At 41.5% G+C, this 22,731-nt stretch overlaps 1 protein-coding gene across 1 annotated transcript; it reads left to right on the forward strand.

Moving 5' to 3' along the window:
* Nucleotides 1–14,194: 14,194 nt before the first annotated feature.
* LOC141006243 (T-box-containing protein TBX6L-like) lies at nt 14,195–17,591 on the forward strand. Its single transcript, XM_073478393.1, has 9 exons — nt 14,195–14,210; nt 14,568–14,715; nt 14,838–14,940; nt 15,637–15,801; nt 15,895–16,041; nt 16,463–16,539; nt 16,798–16,862; nt 16,941–17,184; nt 17,396–17,591. The coding sequence occupies exons 1-9, from the start codon at nt 14,195–14,197 to the stop codon at nt 17,589–17,591; spliced, it is 1,161 nt and encodes a 386-aa protein (XP_073334494.1).
* The last annotated feature ends 5,140 nt before the right edge of the window (nt 17,592–22,731 follow it).

Genomic DNA, 22,731 nt, shown 5'->3' on the forward strand with positions numbered 1-22,731 from the left:
TGCCCCCTGAGACACATTGAGGACACGTTTGAGGCTGTTCAGACCTGGTATCAACAAGCGTTCTGAGTGATCTGATCAAAAGTGGACAGCTCAGTACAGGTGTGTCTTGAGACATTTTCACACATTCGCCATGTTCTACAACTATGAGGCCATTAGCTAATTGTTTTCCCTCAATAACTTCCTAATTATTGCTTATTGATAATAAGTTAGGGTGTAATATAACCTACGATCTTAACATGCTTTGCTCAGTATTGGCCATGAGGTGATATTACCACAATCATTTTATCATTTTTATGATAGTCTTTTCTTATGTTACAGAACACAAACACAGAAGCCCTAAACTAAATTATTTCCTCTGTTTTCCCATGATAACAACTTACATTTTATTTGTTTTCTCAAGGTCTCAAGTTATTTATGTCATGACCACGAAATAACAAATGTCTTCCCAAGATAAGATATTTTTTCATGAGAAAACCACAAGATTAATAAGGAGTGGATTATCTCTCACACACACACACACACAGACACACACAGGCTTTACAGGTTAATTTATCTCTTTATCTCAAGATTACAAAGCTCATTTTCAGGAGATAGAGATAAATTAATCTGTTATCATGAGAAAATTAACTCACGTTTTCGAGAGAACGGCATCTAAAAAACACCTATGGTTATAATGGGCATCCGTACAAAACTACAGGTGTTATTAGTGTCCAAATAACTAAATTAAGTTTTTAACTTAGAATATGTTCCACATGGTAAAGTGAGGTTCTGCTCATAACTAATTCATTAGTAGTTTGACACAAATTTACCCACACGGGATCTCCTCAGGCATTAATAAGTGTTTTTTGATAACTAATAAAAAGTCAATGTGCTACTTATATGAATGCTTATAAGCAACTGGTTAATAGTTAATGTGCTCCCTAATGTAAAGTGTTACTGGGAATGTGTCACCATGCTTTCAGACTCTTCTTCAGAGTCTAACGAAAAGAAGAAATACTGTGCAAGTGTTTATTATTAATACACTAACCATCTGCGGTTAGACGTCATGATATGATGATAAATTATGTGCATATTCAGTAAAAACTGTCCTTCGCAGCAGTTTGTTTTGCACGGGCCAAATTTCTTGCAAACACACAATGAACACCACAACCTGACACCTTACTTTCAGTTACATTATTCACTGAAGTAATGACCTAATCGCACACAGGAACAAATACAGCCTGTGCATGTTTCTGCAGGTGTTTGTGTCAATGTTTGTTCCTTTATTCTGCCCAAAGGCTGCGGATGAACCACCGCCACAATAGCTCAGACCCAAAACTTCCTTCTTTTTTGAGGTAAATTTAAGTTTAAAGGTTTAAAAAGTCACTCAATCGCTATTTTCTGCCGACAGCAGCAGTTCTCCTTCCCTCCTCTTGACACACTCGAGTGGTATTAATTAACTGGCGTGCCACCAGGAGAGCACCTGCACCCACGGGCGAATGCAGCAGAGATATAGCTCTATGTCCTCTGTAGAAAGATACCATTAACAAACCAATTAGATGTGTTTAATTTAGTAATACTGCAATGTTAACTAAATTAGAAATATATCATTTAAAAAATACAATTTCACTGAATATTCGAAAATAGTGCCATCATCCACGGAGCCTCCTCTATAGTTGACACATGGCACTCTCGCTGCTTGAGCCTCCAGATGGGCCAGGCAGAACCAATCAATCACTCCGTAACTAAAATATGTGTGGAGTGGAGGAGCCGCCTGCACAGTTGAGAACTTGCAGCGGGGTGGTTTACAGGCAGAGAGCGTACAGAGAGAAGAGAAACAAATGGACAAAAAGTGACAGATTAATACAAAAGCTACACAGGGTTAGAAACAGACAAAATGAAGACTGGCAGCCAGCGTGCAAAACCACCAACAAATACAGAAAAAGACAGAGAGATGTAGAGATAGAAGGAAAAAATGAAATGCCATCTCCAGAGAGACAGTGCCAAAGATAAAGAGGCAATTTAGCAGTAAGTACATAATCCACAGAGGAGATAGGAGACTTTTTCTACACAGTAGCTGTTCAAAGGACTATTCTGTTTAACATGGGGCATTTTTTATTGTTTTGAACATCATTTCTTTCAATTATAAAAACAATATCATCGAATAAATAACTGCTCCGATCTGGCAAAAGGACAACAGCGCCACTCTTAGGTCAGACGAGAGGATCAGACAGGTTATAAACAAGCCTTTCAGCCAGATTATCTGAAAATTTGTTTTTTCAAGCCTGGTCCTGGAGGCACCCCTCATCTGATTCAAATGATTAGCTCATCATTAAGCTCTGCTGAACCTGATAAGGAACCATTCGTTTGGCTCAGGTGTGTTGGGGCACAGAAACGTCTAACACATGCACCAGGACCAGGATTAAAACACACTGATCTGGAACATTGTGTTTGAAGGTAACAATCATGTAATAATGTCATTGCACAGAAGCTGAAGCAGGAGTTTGGTCTTGGTCTTAATAACTGACTATTTGTTTTCTCTTTCAAATTCGATCATCTGAATGCTCATGTTTGTGACTTCTTTTAATTAACCTCGTCACAGTCGCATATCTCAGGGAACCTAAATTATTTTTAAATGCACGGTTTGTAATTTCTGCCGCAAGGAGTGTTGTTGTCTTCATCATTAAACAACCACCATTGCTGATGAAACGCTATCTACATGACTCAGGCAGAAATGTTCCCCGACGAGGTGATTTATTAAAGTTTTATGCAAATTGTGTTCAGTCGCTCTCTGACTCTCTCGTGGAAGTTAAAGTGACAGGCGACCGGATGAAATGCACTGTTACCTTGAATAAAATGATGGATTTCTCTGGAGGAAAGTACACAACAAGAAAATACACAACAAAATTATACAAAAATGTTTTAAATTATATCTTAAAACTATGAAAATAAGACTCAAGTTGTGGTAAATAAAGAGATAAGCTTTAAAGCAACATTATGTGGTAATTTGAGTGCAACACAACTGCAAATACAAATCCCAGGTTTGTGTCACAATTTTTCAGATGTAATGGATCGTTACATGCTTACAACAAACAAAATTCAGCACATCCTGACAATGTCATGCCTTAAAAACTCAGAGCAGTAACAGCATGGCAAGCTAACGTAACCTGAACCTGAGACAATAACACCTGGCTGTAACATGCTAATGGCTAAACCTCTGTCAAAATGGGCTGGCTCATCATCAGAGGGAAAACCAGAGGACACCCCCCCCCCCCCACCCCCCCCCCCCCCCCCCCCCCCTAAAATATGACCCAGTTTCACCAAAATCAGTAAAAGTTGTACTGTGTGTGATGTTCTGCCTTAAAGCGTAACGCACTGTGATGCTATCCGCTTGCTGAATTTACATTAGAAACAAGCAACAGGGGGGTGGAGTGGCTGAGACAGAAGCCATTCAGCCATGATTTTGAAGCTGTTATATTAAGGTAAAAAAAGTGACATAATGTTGCGATTTCTGAATAGAAGTCTGGTGTAGAATGCTGTGACGAGATCCTGCTGTTCAGACAGACAGACCTTTGACAAGATGCTACTACAAGAAAAGGGCTACGCAAAATCAATCAGCTCTGTACAGCAGTGTGATGAGAGCGTGTGTGAGAGAGAGAGAGAGAGAGAGAGAGACAGAGAGAGAGAGACAGAGAGAGAGAGAGAGATTACCTCAGACAGGGGAGGCTAATTCTCTGCAGTGATATGAATTCTTAACCATGCTCTCTATCAGACACTCTCTTTGTGCCACTGGTAACTTGGCTTATTTCTGTGTGTGTGTGTGTGTGTGTGTGTGTGTGTGTGTGTGTGTGTGTGTGTGTGTGTGTGTGTGTGTGTGTAATAAGCTCTGAGGATAGCCCTCCACAGACCAGGAGGTGGTGGTCATAGGAGAGAGCAGCAGCTGTTGTTGTGCTGTCCATTTTGCATTTCGCCTGTCCTCGCGCACACATCAAAGAGCTCAGAGCGGGACCCCGGAAACTGGCACAGGTGCAGAATACACAACACGGACATCCAAAACACCTGACTTGTAACAGCGTTTGAGCTGTGGTAGACGCTCAGCGCAGGGAGAAGGGATGAAGGAGTGTGTGAAGAAGACAAATTGTAAGAAATACGGTAAGTTGAAAGTAAAACCTCTGTGGGATTTACATGGATAAAAACATATGAACTATCCCTCTAACGCTCTTACACCCTCTGCAAGCATGACTAAACTGAGGCGGATAAGAGCGTGTTCAGTCACGGCGCCTGCATGTGCACTACGAATATGTAAATGTACTTAAGTGTGAGATATTGCTGGTCCTTTTCTCTAACCGGAAATGACACGTGAAGGCCTCTGCACCCATTATCAGTGGCAGTAGGTTCCTGTAGGCTGGGCAGAGCCAATCAATCAGCCCGAAGTGAACCGCACCGAGGCTGAAATATTCACCCCCGGAGCAATTTCCTGCAAAACTCACATACAAGCGTGTCGTGGGATGTTTGAGAGGATGTGGTGGGATGTTAACTGCGACTACACCATCTGTTGGGGTGGCAAATGGCTTAGCAGATTTCTAAACACGTATCAAAGGATGATTTTTTTTAAGCAACTATATTTGTATCACTTATTCAGATGATTTAAGATAAGGAAAGGAATTTTACATGCTCACAGCAGAGAGGTCCTGGGTTTGAATTCTAGCATTGGGTTGTGTTTTGTGTGGGTTTCCTCCAGATGCTGCACTTTTCTCCTCAGTCCGGACGCATTCAGGTGTTTGCTGGGTTAGCAGAAAAACTGTCGCTTTAGACTTTATTATCGCCCAACCCATTCATATCTTTCAAATTGTGATAAAGTTTGAGGTAGTACTTTTTCTGCTACTCCATATAATTTTGCTCCTTCAGAAATATTTTGTTAGTGTGGCAAGGGCGCTGACAACGCCACCTGGGGGTTCGCTCCCCAGAAATACAACAATACCCTGAATACTGCAGTATATTGAAAATGGATGAGGCAAATAGACTCATTACTCATGTAAGATGTGAGTTAGAAAGGACACTTAGGGCACTTTATCATGTTTTAACCACCACAGGGGCATCGATGAGGGCACTTTCACAGCATGTTTTCAAATATGCTAAAACCTAGAGTGACCCTTAAAGGTGCAATACGTAAGGATTTTAGATAAAGCATTCACAAATGAACTGCAATTATCAACAGAATGTGAAGAAATAACAGAGTTGACATGTTGATGTATCGTGTTGCAGAGATATCTATTGACATTCACATGTGAACCAGTCAGACAGTCTGACACCAACACTCTCCCCCCTGCTTTGAGCTTCAAGTTCAGGCAGAGTCAGCTAATATGAGCTAGCTGTACAGTTAACTGAGCTTACAAGCTAATAGTAGCTATAGTTAGCAGCAGTTAGCGGTTACTCTGGTGATATGCTGCCCCGGCCAAGTCGTGCGTATTGCACCTTTAAAAAAAATGAAAGTTGCCAGTCCAACATAAATCAAACAAACTGAGGTCACTTGTGGAGAGCCAGCCTGCACTGAGGAGTGTCTTTACTCACCATAGGTGCAACACAGCAAGCCTCATAACAGAAATGGTACAGTCTATATTCATGTCCCAGTGCTCTGAACTCACATGGACTAGGTGGATGGACCTCACTATGGGTGGGACCTCCCAACAATATGGCGCTCAGCTTCACTGAAAGAAAACAAACCAACAATAAAAAAACAACCCAGTTGGTTCGACGGTCGGCCAAACAACAACTCAAATAACCCAAACTTATAAGCTCCATAAACCATACAGAGCAAAAAACAGCAGTAGTTAAACTGGAGGTCAGCCACCTCTGGTATGGAGCATCACAAGGTATCACTCGGAGAAAGGTGGGCGGGAGAACCACAGGGCTTTAATACACAAGGGTCAGACGATATAGCATGCAGGTCAGGTCAGAGCTGCAAGGACACCCAAATCAAATCAAATCAAAAGCGACAAGCAGAGGCAGGAGCACAGAGGAGTTAATCAAGACCAACAGGTGCCTTATATAACCTGAGTCTGATCACTGGGGCTGCGTTCACAAACACTACACAACACTGTGTTCACTTACATAGAGGAACCCAACACAAATAATGAACTCGCCTAAATTAAGGAAGCCAGGATTGCAACCAAATCAGAGTCACACATCTCACCTCCTCCAGTGTTTTTCATGTTTTAGATGTTACCAAAACACCTAATTCAAATGAATGGCTCGTTACCAGGCTGATCATTCCAATCAGGTGTGTTGGAGCAGGGAAACGTCTAACACATGCAGCACAAGGGGCGACCAGGACTAAAAAAACACACTCATGTGCACACTTGCACCCTCCATTTTCTGCATGATTTTTATTGTTATTATTGATGTCGTTGTTAAAACATATGTATTTTGTTACAATTAATTTGCATCACTTTCATGCAATGGTGGAAAGAGTACTGAAAAATCTGTACTCAAGAATGAGTACAGTTACATTACTGGAATATTACTCGGTTACAAGTAAAACTACTGGTATCAGAATAATACTTAAGTATAAGTACAAAGTATTCTTCTTAAATGCTACTCGGAGGATTTACGAGTTACTTTTTAACCGTTGATTTTTAAGGCATCATCAATAGCAGTGCATTCAATCAGAGGGGTTTACGTTTCTCCAAATCTTTAGTCTAAATCACAACTCCTGCTCTGTTCTGCTCAGTGGCCATGTCACCTCTCCAAACCAGCATCTGCCGCACAGTTTTGTGTTTCTGTCAGTATGTCAGAGTTTTCATGGGCCCGTTTGTGATCAGATAGTCTTATTGGTTTGATAATCATTGTTTAATTTAGATTATTCAAATTGTACTCAGTACTACATTAAGATTTGCATACATGCATACTTATGAGTAAAATTACATACTTGAAAAAATACATATAAAAGTACAAGTACCCCAAAAATGACCTAATTACACTAAGAGTAGTTGTAATTAGTTACTTCCACCCCTGCTTTTTATGTAATCCTATTATTTTCTGCATGTTAATTTTGTGTTCTCTGTAACTTTGTAATATGTCACACTATTTAGGCGCACTGTTTTATTTGTTATTGTTGTCCTTTTTGTGTATTCTTTAATGGTGCGAAAATAAAATGAACTAAACCAAACTAAAGACTCTAAATTGCACATAGAAAGCCACCATCCCATGACTGAAAGCAAAGTATGGCTCAATTTGACTGTAATTAAAAACTCATACTGACAAAAATGTGTGAGATTGTTCTTAAAACTATTAAAAATAATAACTTAATGCACAGTCTATTTGTTGGTACTGCGCTGCCCTCTGCTGGAGATGAAATATAACATTCTGACAGCCGCTGTCAAACCAGAAGGACGTTGATCTATGTGGAGAGGCTGTGAGGCCAGCATGATCCTACTTATTGAATTAATTTAAAGGGAAGAAATACAGTGTGTGCTGTGGTATTTCAAATATTTTGAGGCAGTTAATAATGAAAAGAGTCAATGAAAACACACATTGTTACAGCTGCCTCTGTGTAACCTTCTGCAACGATCGATTGAGACGTCTTAGAGCAGCAGAAGGTCAAGACATAATGACTCGGGCGGGTTGAAGTCCCCTCAGTGTTTCCCTCATTCATTCCTTCTGATTTCACCTGGGCCAACTGAAGCACAAGAACCAGCAGGGGCCTCACCTCTGATCTCTCTCCTAAAATATTCATGTGGGCTTCTGTTCATAGGCTTCGACTCTGCCTCCCCCGGGTGCTCCTTAGACCCTCTGTCAGTTAGTGTTAGATCTACAGCAGCTTGAGTTTCCGACCAGTCAAAAAGTTTTATTACTGATAAATATATTCTGCTTCAAAACTTCTGAAATAAACTTATTTAAACTCTGTATGCTCACTTTGAAGGCCTCCCTCTCTTCATTATTGCCTCTTCCCCAGATGGAGGAACGTCCTGTCAGTTTCCTCCTACCTTTTTATCTTTAGCTTCCCCTTCCCGTCTCGAGTGGTTTGTCTCTCCTTTTGTTCGCTCTCTCAAGGGCTTCTTCCTCATGCCTCATCACTTTCCCTTCTGCCTTCACTTTCGCACGCCCTTCTCTTTGTCTTGCCTATTTTCCTTTCTTCCTCCTCTAATTTTTCAGTTTAATCGTTTCATTAATTTTCTCTCTTTCCATCAATTCCTTTTCAATTTCCTTTAATTTGTCACGCTTTTCACACTAAAAGTGGAACAGTCATTATTCCCTCTGCATGAAAATCTTTCCCTTCCCCCTTTGACGTGTAACATGTCCTTGATCAGACATTTACAGCCCTTACAGTATATTTACTTTCATTGCTTTGTAGATGATCAGAGCTGGAATAAATGTCATTCATCACACCCCTAAAAGAACACCTCTCTGTGCTAAACTAGTAGGAGTGCAGGTAAGAAATTGGATAAATGTAAATATGTCTTTGTTTCCTTTGTAATAATTGAGTACTTCTTTGCCAATGGCATAACCTTCGTCCTAATGTTATTTTCGCTCCAGTAAAATAGCATTATGTGTTCTTAAAGCGCCTTCAGTCACTTTGCGTTATTACATTAGGTGCAGAAAAGCTAATTTTCCAGAATGCATGTGTCAGCGTGCTCAGCAGACCGGGACTCTGCAGAAAGTGCTGCTGTAATTCATCCTATTCTGTTATTTCATATAGTACGGTCCAAAAGTCTGAGACCACCAGTTCAAATACTTCTATTTTACATTTGTTCTGAATTAAATGCTGTTATTTTTATTACAAATGATCCTATCAGCTTAACAATTTGAGTGAAGAGTTGTCAATGAATGTCAGACTATCTTTGTTGTTTTCCTATTTGGCTTCACAGCGTGCACTCCAGCTGGCATGAACGCCACAAGTTTGTGTAAAACCTGATGAGTCATGTTATCGCAGCAGGACTGGACAGTGTTCCACAAAGCTTCTCTGAAAAATGATCATGAATTTCAGAATAAAATGGTATTTGGTATGCCCCCCTTTTGCTTTAATGATAGCATGTGCCCGAGCTGGCATGGACTCCGCAAGTTTGTGTAAAACCTGATGAGTCATATTATCCTTGTGTTGCTCAAACACTAAATTCAGGCCACTGTTGATGGACAACTGTTGAGGCTGAAGACAGAATTGCATTGTGGGCATCATCGATTACGAGGACACTTCTTAAGTTTTGCACAAGACATCTACACATGGCGATATACTGTACATGTATCCTCAAAAACTGTGAGTCAGAGTGGAAAGAACAGTTAGTGTACAGTTATTTGAGTTTTTAAAGGTGAAATACTTAGTTTTTTGATTATATAGTCCCATATTCTTGAACTTCAGGGCCTCTACATAGGCAGTGTGCTGTTTAGGTTCTCACACCACCATAACTCTAAATACTAGCCTGTTTACATATACAAATGTGAACATCTGGCTTAAAAATACATCTGAAACTCGTGGTAGCTTTTGCAAAGTTTGTTTATAGGCCTGTAAAAAGTTGCACATTGCACCTTTAAGGAGAGATCCTGTAGGTGGCAGCATTGGCAAATAAGAGCTTAGGTGAAACTTAATTTATTCTGATCATTACTCCTCATTTCTACAGTTGTGGGACAATGTTAATGTAAATGCAAGCACAGTAGTGTTTAACAGGCTTAATGCTCATAATGATTATAATCTTAGTTTAATACTAACATTTGCTAATTAGCACACAACATATCATCATTTGTTTTGCAAGTTTTTACTCATGAACCAAATTAAATATTATTTTCTTTTAACTATAATAATAATAATGATTCATGATTAGTTTTCTTTCCACCCTGCTCCTCGGCCTTCAGGTCAGAGGTCAGGCACTCTGGGCTGGTTTGTCACCCTCAGCCTCCTCTGTTGCTCTTCTTTCAGAGCACTTATAGTAAACCTGGGCCATTTGTTCAGCTCCTCCTCCACCTTCATCACCTTCCTCCACTGAAGCCTCTCTGTCTCCAGCTGGTGATTTCTTATCTCAAGGGCTTTTTTGTTCATTTGCCCTCCTCCTCCTCCTCTTCCTCCTCCTCCTCCTCTTCTTCTTCCTCCTCCTCCTCCTCCTCCTCCTCCTCTCTCTGTCTGGCCTCCAGCCTCATCTTCGCCTCTCTTTCCTTCTCGAACTTCTCCCGTGCAGCTCTTTGTCTGCGCTCCATCTCCAGTGATTTCAGCTCTTCATACATCCGTCTTCTGACCTCCAGCTTCCTCTCCTCTGGGGTCATTTTCATCAGGCGTTTCACCCGCTCCATTTTAGTAAGCAGGGAACTGTCTTGTCTTTCGATCATCTTCATTTGTCAATAAGCTCTTCCTCTATTCGTCTGCTCCTGTAGGTTGAGGTTCTCCAGTGCTTTCCACTCAGTAGGTTTGAGGTGAATGATGTCTGCAGACAGGATGTTCTCCTACTTGTAATGTGATGGAATGTACAAGCCACGTCTTCAGCATGGTGACAGGCCGAGGCAGTTCAAATTAAATCAGGAAACCAATAAAGGACTGTATGTCTGTGAGCTAGACCGCTTTTTTCAAGTCATACATGTGAAGATAACCACAGTTATCTGAATTCACCATGAAAATTTCCCACATTCAACCACAACAAAATCTTTTATCTTTCCATCCCAACTCTGACCTCCTTACTTTCCCCTTTGTGCCATTTTAGGGCTTGAGTGAAATGTCTTGACACTATTGAACGGATGCCGGTCTAAGTTTTCTCTTCACCAGTGAAATATCTTGGATTTGCGCAAACTTTGGTGCAGACGTTCATGTTGTCCTGATGATGTGTGTTTGGTAGAGTTACACTGCTAGCGTGGTTAAAACTAGAATGTCTTTATAATGACATTTTAATCATGACAGCTCATGTCACTGGCTTTCTTCTGCGCACCTTTTCACCCGAGGTGATAGATTACTTTTGGGGATATGGTTTGATCATTTATTTTGTGTAATATTGAAAAAGTAGCAATCACACATTCATAATACGTTTATTGGAGGTTCCTTAGAGGAGCCGCCATGTTATTGGCACATCTGTATTTTATCTCTGGCTATTGTCTTTTATTTTGAAGCACTCTGTGACATCAGCTCAAAAAAAGGGACGTTAAGAAACGGAGTACATGTTAGGTAACATGGTTGCAAAAATGTTCACTTGGACTCCATATAAACACAGTTAAACAGTATAAAACTGTGTTGTCCTTTAAGGTCAGTTTGTTTATTCAGTTTATTCAAAACAAAGAGAGTTTGTTTATTTAGTTTGTTTAGGCATTATAAAAATATCAGTCAACGAAGATCTGTGTCTTCTGATTAAAATGTCTTCCCCCAGAACTACATAGTGCACCTTTAATGCATCAGTGCTGCTTCACTGTTCGCTCTTCTCTTATCAGTTGTGTATCTCTGGTTGGCACTGCGGTTCTGGTTTGTAAGATGCTGGAGGTGTTGTTTTTGCAGGAATGAAGATGTTGTGAATTCCCCTCCCCGCACAAACACACACACCTCTCTTTCCCTAGAAATGCCATCCCTCACTAGGGGAGTACCTGGTAGCGTTCAGCTACTGAAAGAGGGCAAAGGACTATTTATGCAACCCACTCAGTCACCCACTACATCCAGGTGGTGAACAGATCACAAGAGCCACATCTCGGCACTAACACCACCAGGGTCGAGCGCTGCATCTTCCAGCTGCAGCTTCTAGGCTCACTTGTCGAAACTGTTGAAACCACAGCATTTCCTGTGCCATGAGATATTTTTACTGCAGCAGAACTGATGCATTACAGAAACAAGACACAAAGTTCACAGTTCACTCTACTGTTAGATTCACTGTCAACCTGTGAGGCAACCTAAAAGTCACATTAAACACAGCATTTACCACACTGCCAATTTTCACTATAACACCATGAGCGTACGTACATGTCGGCAACGCTTTTGTTGTTTTCGACATGAACCTGACTTTGTAGCATATAGCTGCAGAGGTGACACATGCCGCAGGCAGGAACAGACTGAATTCCATCTCCCAGCCTGAAGTTGATTTAAGCAGAGGAGAAATGTTTCAACACGCCTTCAGTCGCAGCTGAAAGGCCTCATGAAGGCAGCGGGCTGCTCTGTCTGAGAGTGCTGTGGAATCAGGAGAGGTGGATCACTCTGTTCAGGTATGACAATACTGTACAGTATGTACATCATCTCACACAGTAATCCCAACATACAGTAAACATTATTTTCTAATTTAAAGGGAGAGTTCACCCCCACAATCAAAAATCGTATTTTGTCTCCTACGTGTAGTGCTATATGTCAATCTAGATTGTTTTGTTTGAGTTGCTGAGTTTTGGAGATATCAGCTGTAGAGACGTCTGCCTTCTCTCCAGTATAATGGAACTAGATGACACTCAGCGTGTGGTGCTCAAAGCCCCCAAAAATACATTTGAAAAACTCAACAGCAGTGTCTTTTTCCATAAATCATGACCTGGTAACTCGAGGGTCTGGTAACGGGGTCATTATTTCTGTAAAAACACATTGCTGTTGAGCATTTCGTAGCAAAAAAAAGGGCAAAAGTGAGAAAACGCTGTTCTGGATCACTTCCCAAATCTGACCAGCTCCAGTTCCTAAAGTGTGATGAATCATTAGGGTCAAACACATCTCGGTGTCGGAGCTAAGATAAACACATTTCCATATATGCATGAAGGCAATTTAGCAGAACAAATGTGTTTCCATACAGACATTTGAGCATTCTGCCCATCCTGAGGCCAAAATCACCCCCTGAGAGAGTCTGTGCACGTGATATAAATAGATTTTGGGCATCTGGTGTGGTGCCTGTCGGCCTTGTAAATAAAGATACACACACATGATTTTTTGTTTGAATTTTTCTTTTTAATTTTGACTCAATTATTAGATTGTTTTATATATAAAACAAGAATTTTAGCTAAGGTAGCCTTTGTCCCACCACTGAATATCTTTCAAGAATGAAGATTGATTCACTGACAGTATCATATACAGTATACCCTGTTGTCCTCACTCTCCATTGAAGCTGTATGGTTAATGTGATTAAAAATTCAGACCCCTAAGATTACAACAATTGGAAGTACATATGACATTGTATACCCTTTTTCCCAAATTAGGTCTGTTTTTATTGGGTTTGTTTGGAAACTTTGAGATCTCTGCTCGAATTTTAAATGAAGTTAAATGGCACTCATTGAGGATTAACTTCATGGGGCTTTAAACTTTGAACATTGTCCTCTAAAGTCCATACTGCCCTTCTACTCTTCCCTTCCTCCCAACAGCCTTTCATGTGAACGGGTTGCTAACTGCTGGCTCCATCAGAGGGCCCGTTCTCCTCCCAGAGTACAGGAGGCAGCATGAAGAGGCGGGGGGTGGTGGGCCAGGACCAAATGGCCTCGTAGGATTAGCAGCATTGTCCGCCATTGTCAAGGCTACACCCCGACTCCAATCACCTCTGTAATCTCCAGACTTGTTTTCAATACGCAACCAAATGCTGCCAGGAAGGGACCTGATGTGTCTGCGCTTCCATCCCCCCGGGGCGCTTTGAAATTCTGCTCACTGTCCTCTAAAGTAGAGTCTTTATCACAAGGCCGGGACATACTGTGTGACTTCTCATGGTCAAGTCTCAGGTAGATTATTATGTCTTTGGGTGGTATCTAGAAAATCATAGAAGCCGTCATTGTGATTGGTCCTAAACATATTTACAAAGGTTACTCACATCAACAACCTGACAAAACAGAGTTAGTAGACACACTATTTCAGATATGTTTATGTTCCCATATGATGGCTCTTCACTCATGTCTCCTCAAAGAATAAAATGTCTTTCATTGCAACTTTTGCACAATTGTCTCTAGTGTGAATGAAAGGCTTTGCAGTTCTGCATATATAAAGAGAGACTTTCAATGACTGGTGTACATATCATTGTACCAAAGGACACCAACATCTGCACACTGAACTTATGAATTTTACATGTGGACCTTCTTAACATCAGGTAATATTCTCACCTGCCCCCCAACCACACACTCTCTGCTCTGACTACACCCCCCTCATCTGTTTAGACCCCGCCCTCTCTGTGATGACCAATCAAGTTCAAGGCTCGAACTTTTCAAGGATAGAGACCCCCGGCCTGATTGTGTTTGACTTCAGTGTTAGAACACCTGAAAGCAGCACTTTGTCTCGTAACTTTGTTGGCGGACGACAGGAGGACACAGAAACATGCAACACATCTCTGGTGAGTTTTATCCCATTAGATCATCTAACCATGCTGTGTGAACTTGTGCAATGTGACAAATCATCACAAGGTGCACTGAAGATTTCATTTTGTTAAAGTCCTATCATAAGAACATGTTTCTTCCACTGAATGAGAAATAGTGTAATTAAATGGTCAGTTATATTTTACTGGTTTGAAGAAGAACATTTAGAATAAATGAGGACGTGCTCAACTAATCTTTTATCTCAGTATAAACATTTTAAGTTGAACTGTTCAGAGATATGACTCAGATGAAGTTCTGCAGCCTCTGTGAGACTATATTTTCCCTGTTTCATCAGATTTGTTTTCTGAACTTTTACATGTCTGTTTCCTCCACAGACTTCAAATCGAATCTAACCATGCCCCGACCCCCTCCAGCAGCTGACTCATACCAGCAGGGCTCCATCAAGATGACCCTGGAAAACGCTGATCTCTGGAAGTCCTTTCACAGCATCGGAACAGAGATGATTATAACAAAGCATGGAAGGTAACAACGCCGGCACGTTGAACAAAACCTAGAAGAAATTGTCAGAGCAGAGACTGCATTTCTCAGGATTTGATGCCATGATTTGTAAAAAACATTTTCTGACTTTCGTGTATTTGTTTCAGGAGAATGTTTCCACACTGCAGCATCAGTCTATCCGGGCTCCAACCGTATGCCAATTATGTCGTCATGGTGGATATGGTTCCTGTAGAAAGCTTCAAATACAAGGTGAGTTTACAGTTAAACTCCTTTCAGACACATCTCAGCTTCTCTTTTTCTTCCATTTCATTCTTCTCCACATTTTGTTTTGCTTGCCGGGGACTGAAAACCAACAGATTGCAGTATGTAAAACGCAGCAGTCTGCAGCCAGACTCTGGCCTGCCCACTCTGGGCCGTCCACGGCTGCATATCAAAGCCTTTCATTGCTTCCTGTTTGTGCACTCTCGGCTGGAGGCCCAATCAATTAGCATCCCTCCTTATTTGCAATCGGTGCAAGAGGGAGCAGCCAGCCATCCATACAGTCAATGGCTCCTCCATCAGCCGCTGTGGCCCATTTGGTCACACATCTTGCTTTTAGCACACAGTTGAAAACAATGAAGTACATTATAAAGGGAAAGTACTGTAGGAGGGCAATGGCAGAGTGTTTGGTGGTGGGGAATCTGCAGAAACGGTGATTTCTTAAACTGCTTTCTTTACAAAAAATGCATATATTAGCAAAAGTGAGCAGAAAAATAGACACATAAACATAATGTTATGATTAGTCTTGCACTAAATCCTGCAAACAAAAATGTTTTCATGCATTACAGCAATCAAAAAAAAAAAAAAAGGCATTTCATGCTTCACAAAGACTTCTGATTAATCCAACATGTCCCCGGGTCTCACACTTTGTAACCTTGCATCCCTCCCTCCCTTATTTCTCTGTAGTGGAAAAAGGAGCAGTGGGAGGTTGCGGGTAAAGCAGAGCCCCAGCCCCCGTGTCGGACATACATGCACCCGGACTCCCCTGCCCCAGGAAGTCACTGGATGAAGCAGTCGCTGTCTTTTCTCAAGATGAAGCTCACCAACAACACTCTGGACCAGCACGGCCACGTAAGTCACCCTCTTGCATGCAGTTAAATTATTATTTTTCTCTTTCCTCACGTGTGTTTTGGCTCACTCTGCTCTTTTTTCTTTACCAATCAGATCATCCTGCACTCTATGCATCGCTACTACCCCAGGTTTCATGTTACCCAGGCAGACAGTCCTTACACGGTCCGCTGGGGCCCGTTTCAGACCTTCTCCTTCCCAGAGACGACCTTCACTGCAGTGACCGCTTACCAGAACCCAAAGGTACAAACGTGTGCAGCAGTTTTACGAAACATTAAAGGTGCAGTGTGAAAGAGTTGGCCACCTGACGAATGTATACAAACAGGGGCCGCATATCACCAGAATGACCGTTAACTGCTGCTAACCGTAGCCGCCGTTAGCTAATATGCTCAGTTCACCAAGCAGCTAGCGGTCGTATTAGCTGACTCTGCTCAGACTGTGATTGCTGGCGTTGTTTTCTGTTGGACCATCACCTCTTGAGATACAAAGTGGCTAGCGAATTAGCATGCTATTTAAACACACTGTTATTTCTTCACATTCTGTCAGTAATTTAAGCTCATTTTTGAACATTATAAACCAAAATTCTTACATATTGCACCTATAACCCAACATTAAGTGTTAACATTCCTGTTTGATGACTGTCTTTTCTTGCCTTTTTTAAAAGATCACCAAATTGAAGATCGACCACAACCCCTTCGCCAAGGGATTCAGGGAGGGAGGCACCCACTCCCACAGTAAAAGGTAGGACTGACATAGTTAATATGGACTGAATATGTTGCAGGGTTGTCAGAATAAAAACAAAAAAAGAGTATTTATTAGTTAAACTCTGTGGATCTTAAAATTATTGACTTTTTGTTGTATTTTTCTGTATTTAATCATATGTAGCTAAAACATGGTCTGTGTTATGCTTATTTACTTTTGTTTTAAGCCAATATAAGCATAAGGGTGATGAAATCTGAGTGGGAGAAATAGTGCTTAAAGTGGTCTATTCATTCATAGGTGTCGTCCAAATAGAAGCCCTCCTGCAAAAAGAGCCGCTCTGGACAGGAGTGAAAGCCCTCCGGGTAAGTTATTCTCAAGTTTTTACTCACAAGTCTTTACACTTTTATTGGCTCCTATTAAACACTGTATTTCCCTCTCAGGCCTGCAGAGGATGCCCTCCACCTCTCAGTCGGTGCAGGCCGGGAAGAATCAGGCCTCCACGCAGCAGCAGCAGCAGCCGTTGAAGGGGGTTGACCTTTCAGCCTGGGCTCTGGAGCAGGACCCATCTGAGAGTCTCCACGCTGAGCCCCTGGAGCAGCACGAGTATGACTACAGCTGTGAAGAACAGATGGTGCCTGCATCCGTGGCGTACCAGCCCTACAGGTATGATTTAAGATACCCAGGGTGAGATTAAATCTGATGAGGAAAGTAAAACATTTATAGCACAGAAAAAAAGAAGGTGAGCAATAATGTAATAATATCTGAATGTTACAACGAGAGGGAGGACTGAATCATTCCACCTTTATAACCTCAGAGACTCCTCGACTGTTTAAAGATAAATAGACAGGAAGAATGACAATGCACGAATATTACTCATAACGCCACTTTTCTCCAGGTCTGTCGACTACGCCCGATTCCCACTGCCCTCCAGTGACGTAGACGCGGCGCACGCCCCTGTCCACCCTCCGCCTCACCCACTTGCCACAGCTGAACACAACACACAGCAGCATGGATACTACCACCATCCTTACCATAACAGCCACGCAGCAGATTGGAGCCAGTACCCGCTCTTCTCCTACTCCATTTGGTGATCATTGATGGAGGATAAAACCGCTAAAGCCTCGCAGGAATGCTGTGATTATAAGTGGACCGGCAACAGACTGACGAGTAGTGTTCAAAGTGTATAAATGTGTATAAAGTTTTAGTTTTTTTGTATGTTGGGATCAGTTTTTTGGGTTTTTTTTTTCACTTTCACTGGAAAGAAGATTGTATTCATCTGAGGTGCTGTTGCTTTATTTTTATGTACCATGTTCAGTTTGAGCTCGTCTGTGTTAAAGTAGATACAGTGTGTGTTATGAGATGCAGCATATATAGTGCTGTATCCAGTCAGCTGGGAAATAAGTGCGAAATTGAATCTGCAAGCGTGATGAAGAGTTGCTCCTATGTACTGCAACAGAACAGAACTTCAATAACACTGTACATCAAATCGAGGTCACAAAGGTTCTTTGGACCCTCATGTTGATTTTGTACTCATCTGCAGCTGGAAATGCTTAAAACACAATGTGGTATAAAAATGATTGTAATGCATAACAAAACGTACTTTTATTCAACAGCAAACTGTTTAAAAAATAGAGTTTTAGAGTCGTATCAGATGGATCATACTGTGTCAGAATCAGTGTCTGCATCAAAAAGTGACAAAATTGTTTCATAATAAATGGAGATGAAAAACACCAAGTAAACCTGTGTGACACTCAGGAAGTCTTTTAGTCGTATCCTAAGGTATTGTGATTAAAAGTTAAGGACATACAGCTAATCTGCTTTATAATGGGCTTTATAGTACTGAAAAATGAATACAAAGCGAGTGAATACGAGTCTAAAGCCATACAGCAGCCTTGTAGCTTTGAGCAAAATGCTAACGCCAGCACGCTAACATTCTCACAATGACAATGCTATCATGGTGAGGATTAGCAGGTATAATGATTTTGATGCTTTTTCACTATTTTAGTTTAGCGTGTTAGCATGAAAATATTTTCATTGTTGATTAATCTGTTGATTATTTTCTCGATTAATCAATTTATTTGATTATTTGTTCACTCTGCAAAATGACCATCAGTGTTTCCCAAAGTCCGAGATGACGTCCTTAAATGTCTTGTTATATACCCAACCCAAACATTTTCAGACGTTTAATAATCAGTGAGTTTTTACTCAAATGATTAAATCAAGGTGGTTGGCGATTGACTTAAATGTTGACAACTAACACAGGAAGCTATACTTAAAGGTGCAATATGTAAGAATTGGTCGAAATTATACTCCAAACAAACAGGGGGCAGCATATCGCCTGAGTAACCGATTACTGCCACTAAGTGAAGCTGCCATTCGCTTGTTAGCCCAGTTTGCCATGCAGCTAGCAGTCAGCACTGGGGACGTGTTGGTGTCACCTCTAGCACAGGACCTTTGGATGGGAAGGGGCTAGCTGGTTAGCATGCTAACCTCCGTAGATATCTCTGCAACACAATACATAGACATGACGATGTGAAAACTGTTATTTCTTTACATTCCGTTGATACATTTGAGTTAATTTTTAAAAATGTGCATTTCTGACATGTTGCACCTTTATAATATTAGAAATCATCTTGAGGGGATCATCAATGTCCATTCCAAATAGCTGTTGAGAGATTTCAGTCTGGACCAAAGTAGTGGACCAACCAGTTAATCGACATATGTGCTCCTAGTGTGGCAAAAAAAAAATGCATAATCAATTCACATCAACGTGCGAGGGTACAACCAGAGCTCTCTCACCACCATCAACATATGAACATGCAGCTCTCTGCTCTCCAACAAGGCTGCAACGTCCCAGAAACTACATTCTCCGTCGGATCACGACCCTGCTGCTCCAGTAATCCCTTGCTACATTACAACTACGGGAGAGTGCAGCTATTAAATGTCACAAGAGCGCAAAGTGCACGTCTTCATCAAGCGTACTTGAATCCTTTGAGCGCCAGCATTACACAACAACAACATGTTTAGAGGCAAGAAAGAGTGATGAACGACGCAGCGGAGACTGTCCTGGAGCAGTGAGTCTGACCTGATAAAGCGATGACAGACAGCTAGTGTGGAATTACCATCATAGTCTGGCATAGTTTCCCCAGCAGAAGGCAGGAACGTCTGTGCTGTAAATGTTTTACGAGAGAAAGAGAGGGAAGCCATATCTGGGACATTTATAAAGCTTCAGGGAGCGCACACAGCGAAGGAATTTTCTAGAGCACATCAACTGACGTGTTTTTGTGTCATACGCTTTCTTAACATCGAGGGTATGAGTATGAGTGGTAGCAAACACGGAGCATATGTGGTTGCCATCGTTGTGTTTCTAAAGACATGCTGGCTGCAGGGAGGTTTGAAAGAGTGACATTCTGACTGCGGGACGGTCGTTAAAACCTCCAGGTCTTCCTGAGGTAGCCTGGGTCATCTGGGTCACCCACATAGCTCATCCTGGATTCCTCTCACCTTACTATAAAATGAATTATAGACCACAGATGGGGTCAATTACCGTGCTCCACTTATAATCCAGCACAGAGGGGCATGTCAGCGTTTAGTCAAGGCTTCCACCAGAGCCAACTAATGTTCTGGAGTTCTGTTCTATACCGAGACACCAAGGCAGCTTAGTTCAAGAGAGCTCCATAAAGCATTTAAACGGAGTAAAAGACATCCGTTGCTCTGTGCTAGCTATTCTTGCTGTAGCTTGCTACCATTAGCTTGTTAGCTCATGGCTAATTTTAACCGTGGAGCCATTGGTCCTCGACTTGTCTGGACCGGGATGTCATTTATCTTGTTCACTGACTACAGATCACCTATAGCCTGCACAAAGTGGTGTTACAGACAGGACGGGGCTAGCCGGTTAGCATGCTCATTTGAGTAGACATCAACGCAACACAGGACATAGATGTCTTTGAATGTTTTAACCAAATTCTGACAATATCTTACAAATTGCTGCTTTGAGGGAAACTGCCAGTTTAAACAAAAGACGTCCTGGAGAACTAAAAGTTTTATCAATAGTGCACTATTTGTTTTGGATATTGTAATTTCAGGAGTAGCTTGAACAATTTGCATGAAGAAGTTAATGTCTATAGGACTGAGACAAGTGACTGGCAGTTTCTGACGGCATACAAGCTATTCTAAGCAGGACTGTGCCAGTTACAATGCTGATTAATTCATGGGCTTACATCTTGTCCATCATGTCTACTCACTAACAATGGATGGATAAAACACTGGGGGCCCTGAACCACATTTACACACTGGTTTGACAACAAAATTGATGCAAGCCTAACAAAAGGCAGCTGATAATGTTAGTCTTCATGTACATTAGCACGGTTTTGATGAACATTATTCTCTGCGTGAGAGCCGCTGTAGCTCAAACAGAGAGATAGTGCATTCAAGTCCGACCAATAAACGAGAAACTTTGATGTTATTTACATTTTGCTGATTATATTGATCAAATTTATAATAATCCTGTGTACATTTCGATGAATAACATTTGTCACTCACCCAAAAAACAATATTATGTACATCATTTCTCTTCAACAATCATTCAATGTGCTTTCATCTCCGTGGGCCAAATACTGTACAGCATAGCAGCTGCCATCACAGCAAGTTCGAGGGCGGTGGTGGTAATGGACTGTAGGAAGGCCTTCATCGACCGTGCCACACATCCATTAACACACACACACACACACACAGCCATACTGACATACACTGCCCCGAGGAGAGGTCAAACCAGCTAAGTTTGATTCATTATGGTCCTTCTCACTGCAGCCCCCGCCTATCACAGTCCAGAGGAACACATTGATTGGCATTAATGGCAGTTTAACCTCGCACACTCACACTGACACACTCACAAAGCACAAGGCATCCACAGATAAAAGGCAGAGAGTGAACAAAATAACAGAACCTTAACATTGGCATCTGAATCTTTTTATAGTCCTCTGACGTTTAGTGAACAGGGTGTGGACTGAGACAAATAAGAGAAGTTTTGGAGTAATATTAAGGAAGTGACATAAACCCTGTTACATTATGCTTAATCTGTTAGTGTTCATAATTTTGTCTATTTTCACATTCAAAAGAATGACCTACATATTAATTTGTGCTTCAGGTATGCTTCAATCGACTTTCACTCTGAATAGTTGGAATCCTCTTAGTTTCAGCTAAATAGACCATATTCACATGGCGGCCATTTTCCTCTGACGTCACGCTCTGGGTGCAAAGCTCGAATGTCGTTCTGCTGTGTTTTGATCAGGAACCGAAAAGACAATGGTAGTGAAAATCTGGAGAGATATCGGGCCATTTTTGAAGGCTAACAACATATTTGATAACCCGTCAGTATTCAATCACTGCCTAGCTTACATCAGTTTGATTACATCCAGTGAGTTTTACTTTTAGGTTTAAATAAACGCGTCCAAGATGTGCGTTCATATTTTAGAATTTCTGCCTTTGCTGTATTGCACAACACAATCAAACAGTAATGTTAGCTAGGAAGTGGTTGAATGCTAACATTAGCTAATGTGGGATCATGGTGGTTTGCCTTCATAAATGGCCCGATGTCCCACCAGATTTTCACTATCCATCCTCTCCTTTTTTGCTGATCAATTGGGAAGCGTTGAAATGATGATGTGTCACCCTCCCTATGTTTAGGGCACTTCTAGAACATGGCAGTGACATTCAAGCTTCCTACTCTGAGCGTGACATCAGAGGAAAATGGCTACCGTGTGACTGTGGTCTATAAGCGCCGAGGACGTAACATGCGTCCTCACCACCAGAAGCCATACTTCTATAAAATGGTGCAAAATGACACACACACATAATATATACAATCATTTGCCAATATATTAACATTCATTCATTCATTGACTTCTACTTGTTTTATTTGTGCCTGGTTTGAGAAGTGTTGCACAAACAGCCACAGGACATGCCCATCTGAAACACTGCCCTTGAAAAGTTTTCCATTCCCCTATCTCTAGGTCAGCTGACTTTCTTTTATTAGCACTTCATTAAAATTCATTAATTGCTTCCTTTCTCCTGGGCGCTGCCAGAATCAAAACTGGAACTGTCAAAAATTAGAGCAGGAGCAACTGTCCTGTGCTCCAGATGCACAACCTGTGACGCCAGGCTGCTGCAAAACACGTCCACGCCCAGCCATCTGAGGACAACGTAGAGGACAGAGACGCCAGACGGAGCATA

Source organism: Pagrus major, chromosome 12 (assembly GCF_040436345.1).
Source record: "Pagrus major chromosome 12, Pma_NU_1.0".
Lineage (NCBI taxonomy): Eukaryota > Metazoa > Chordata > Actinopteri > Spariformes > Sparidae > Pagrus > Pagrus major.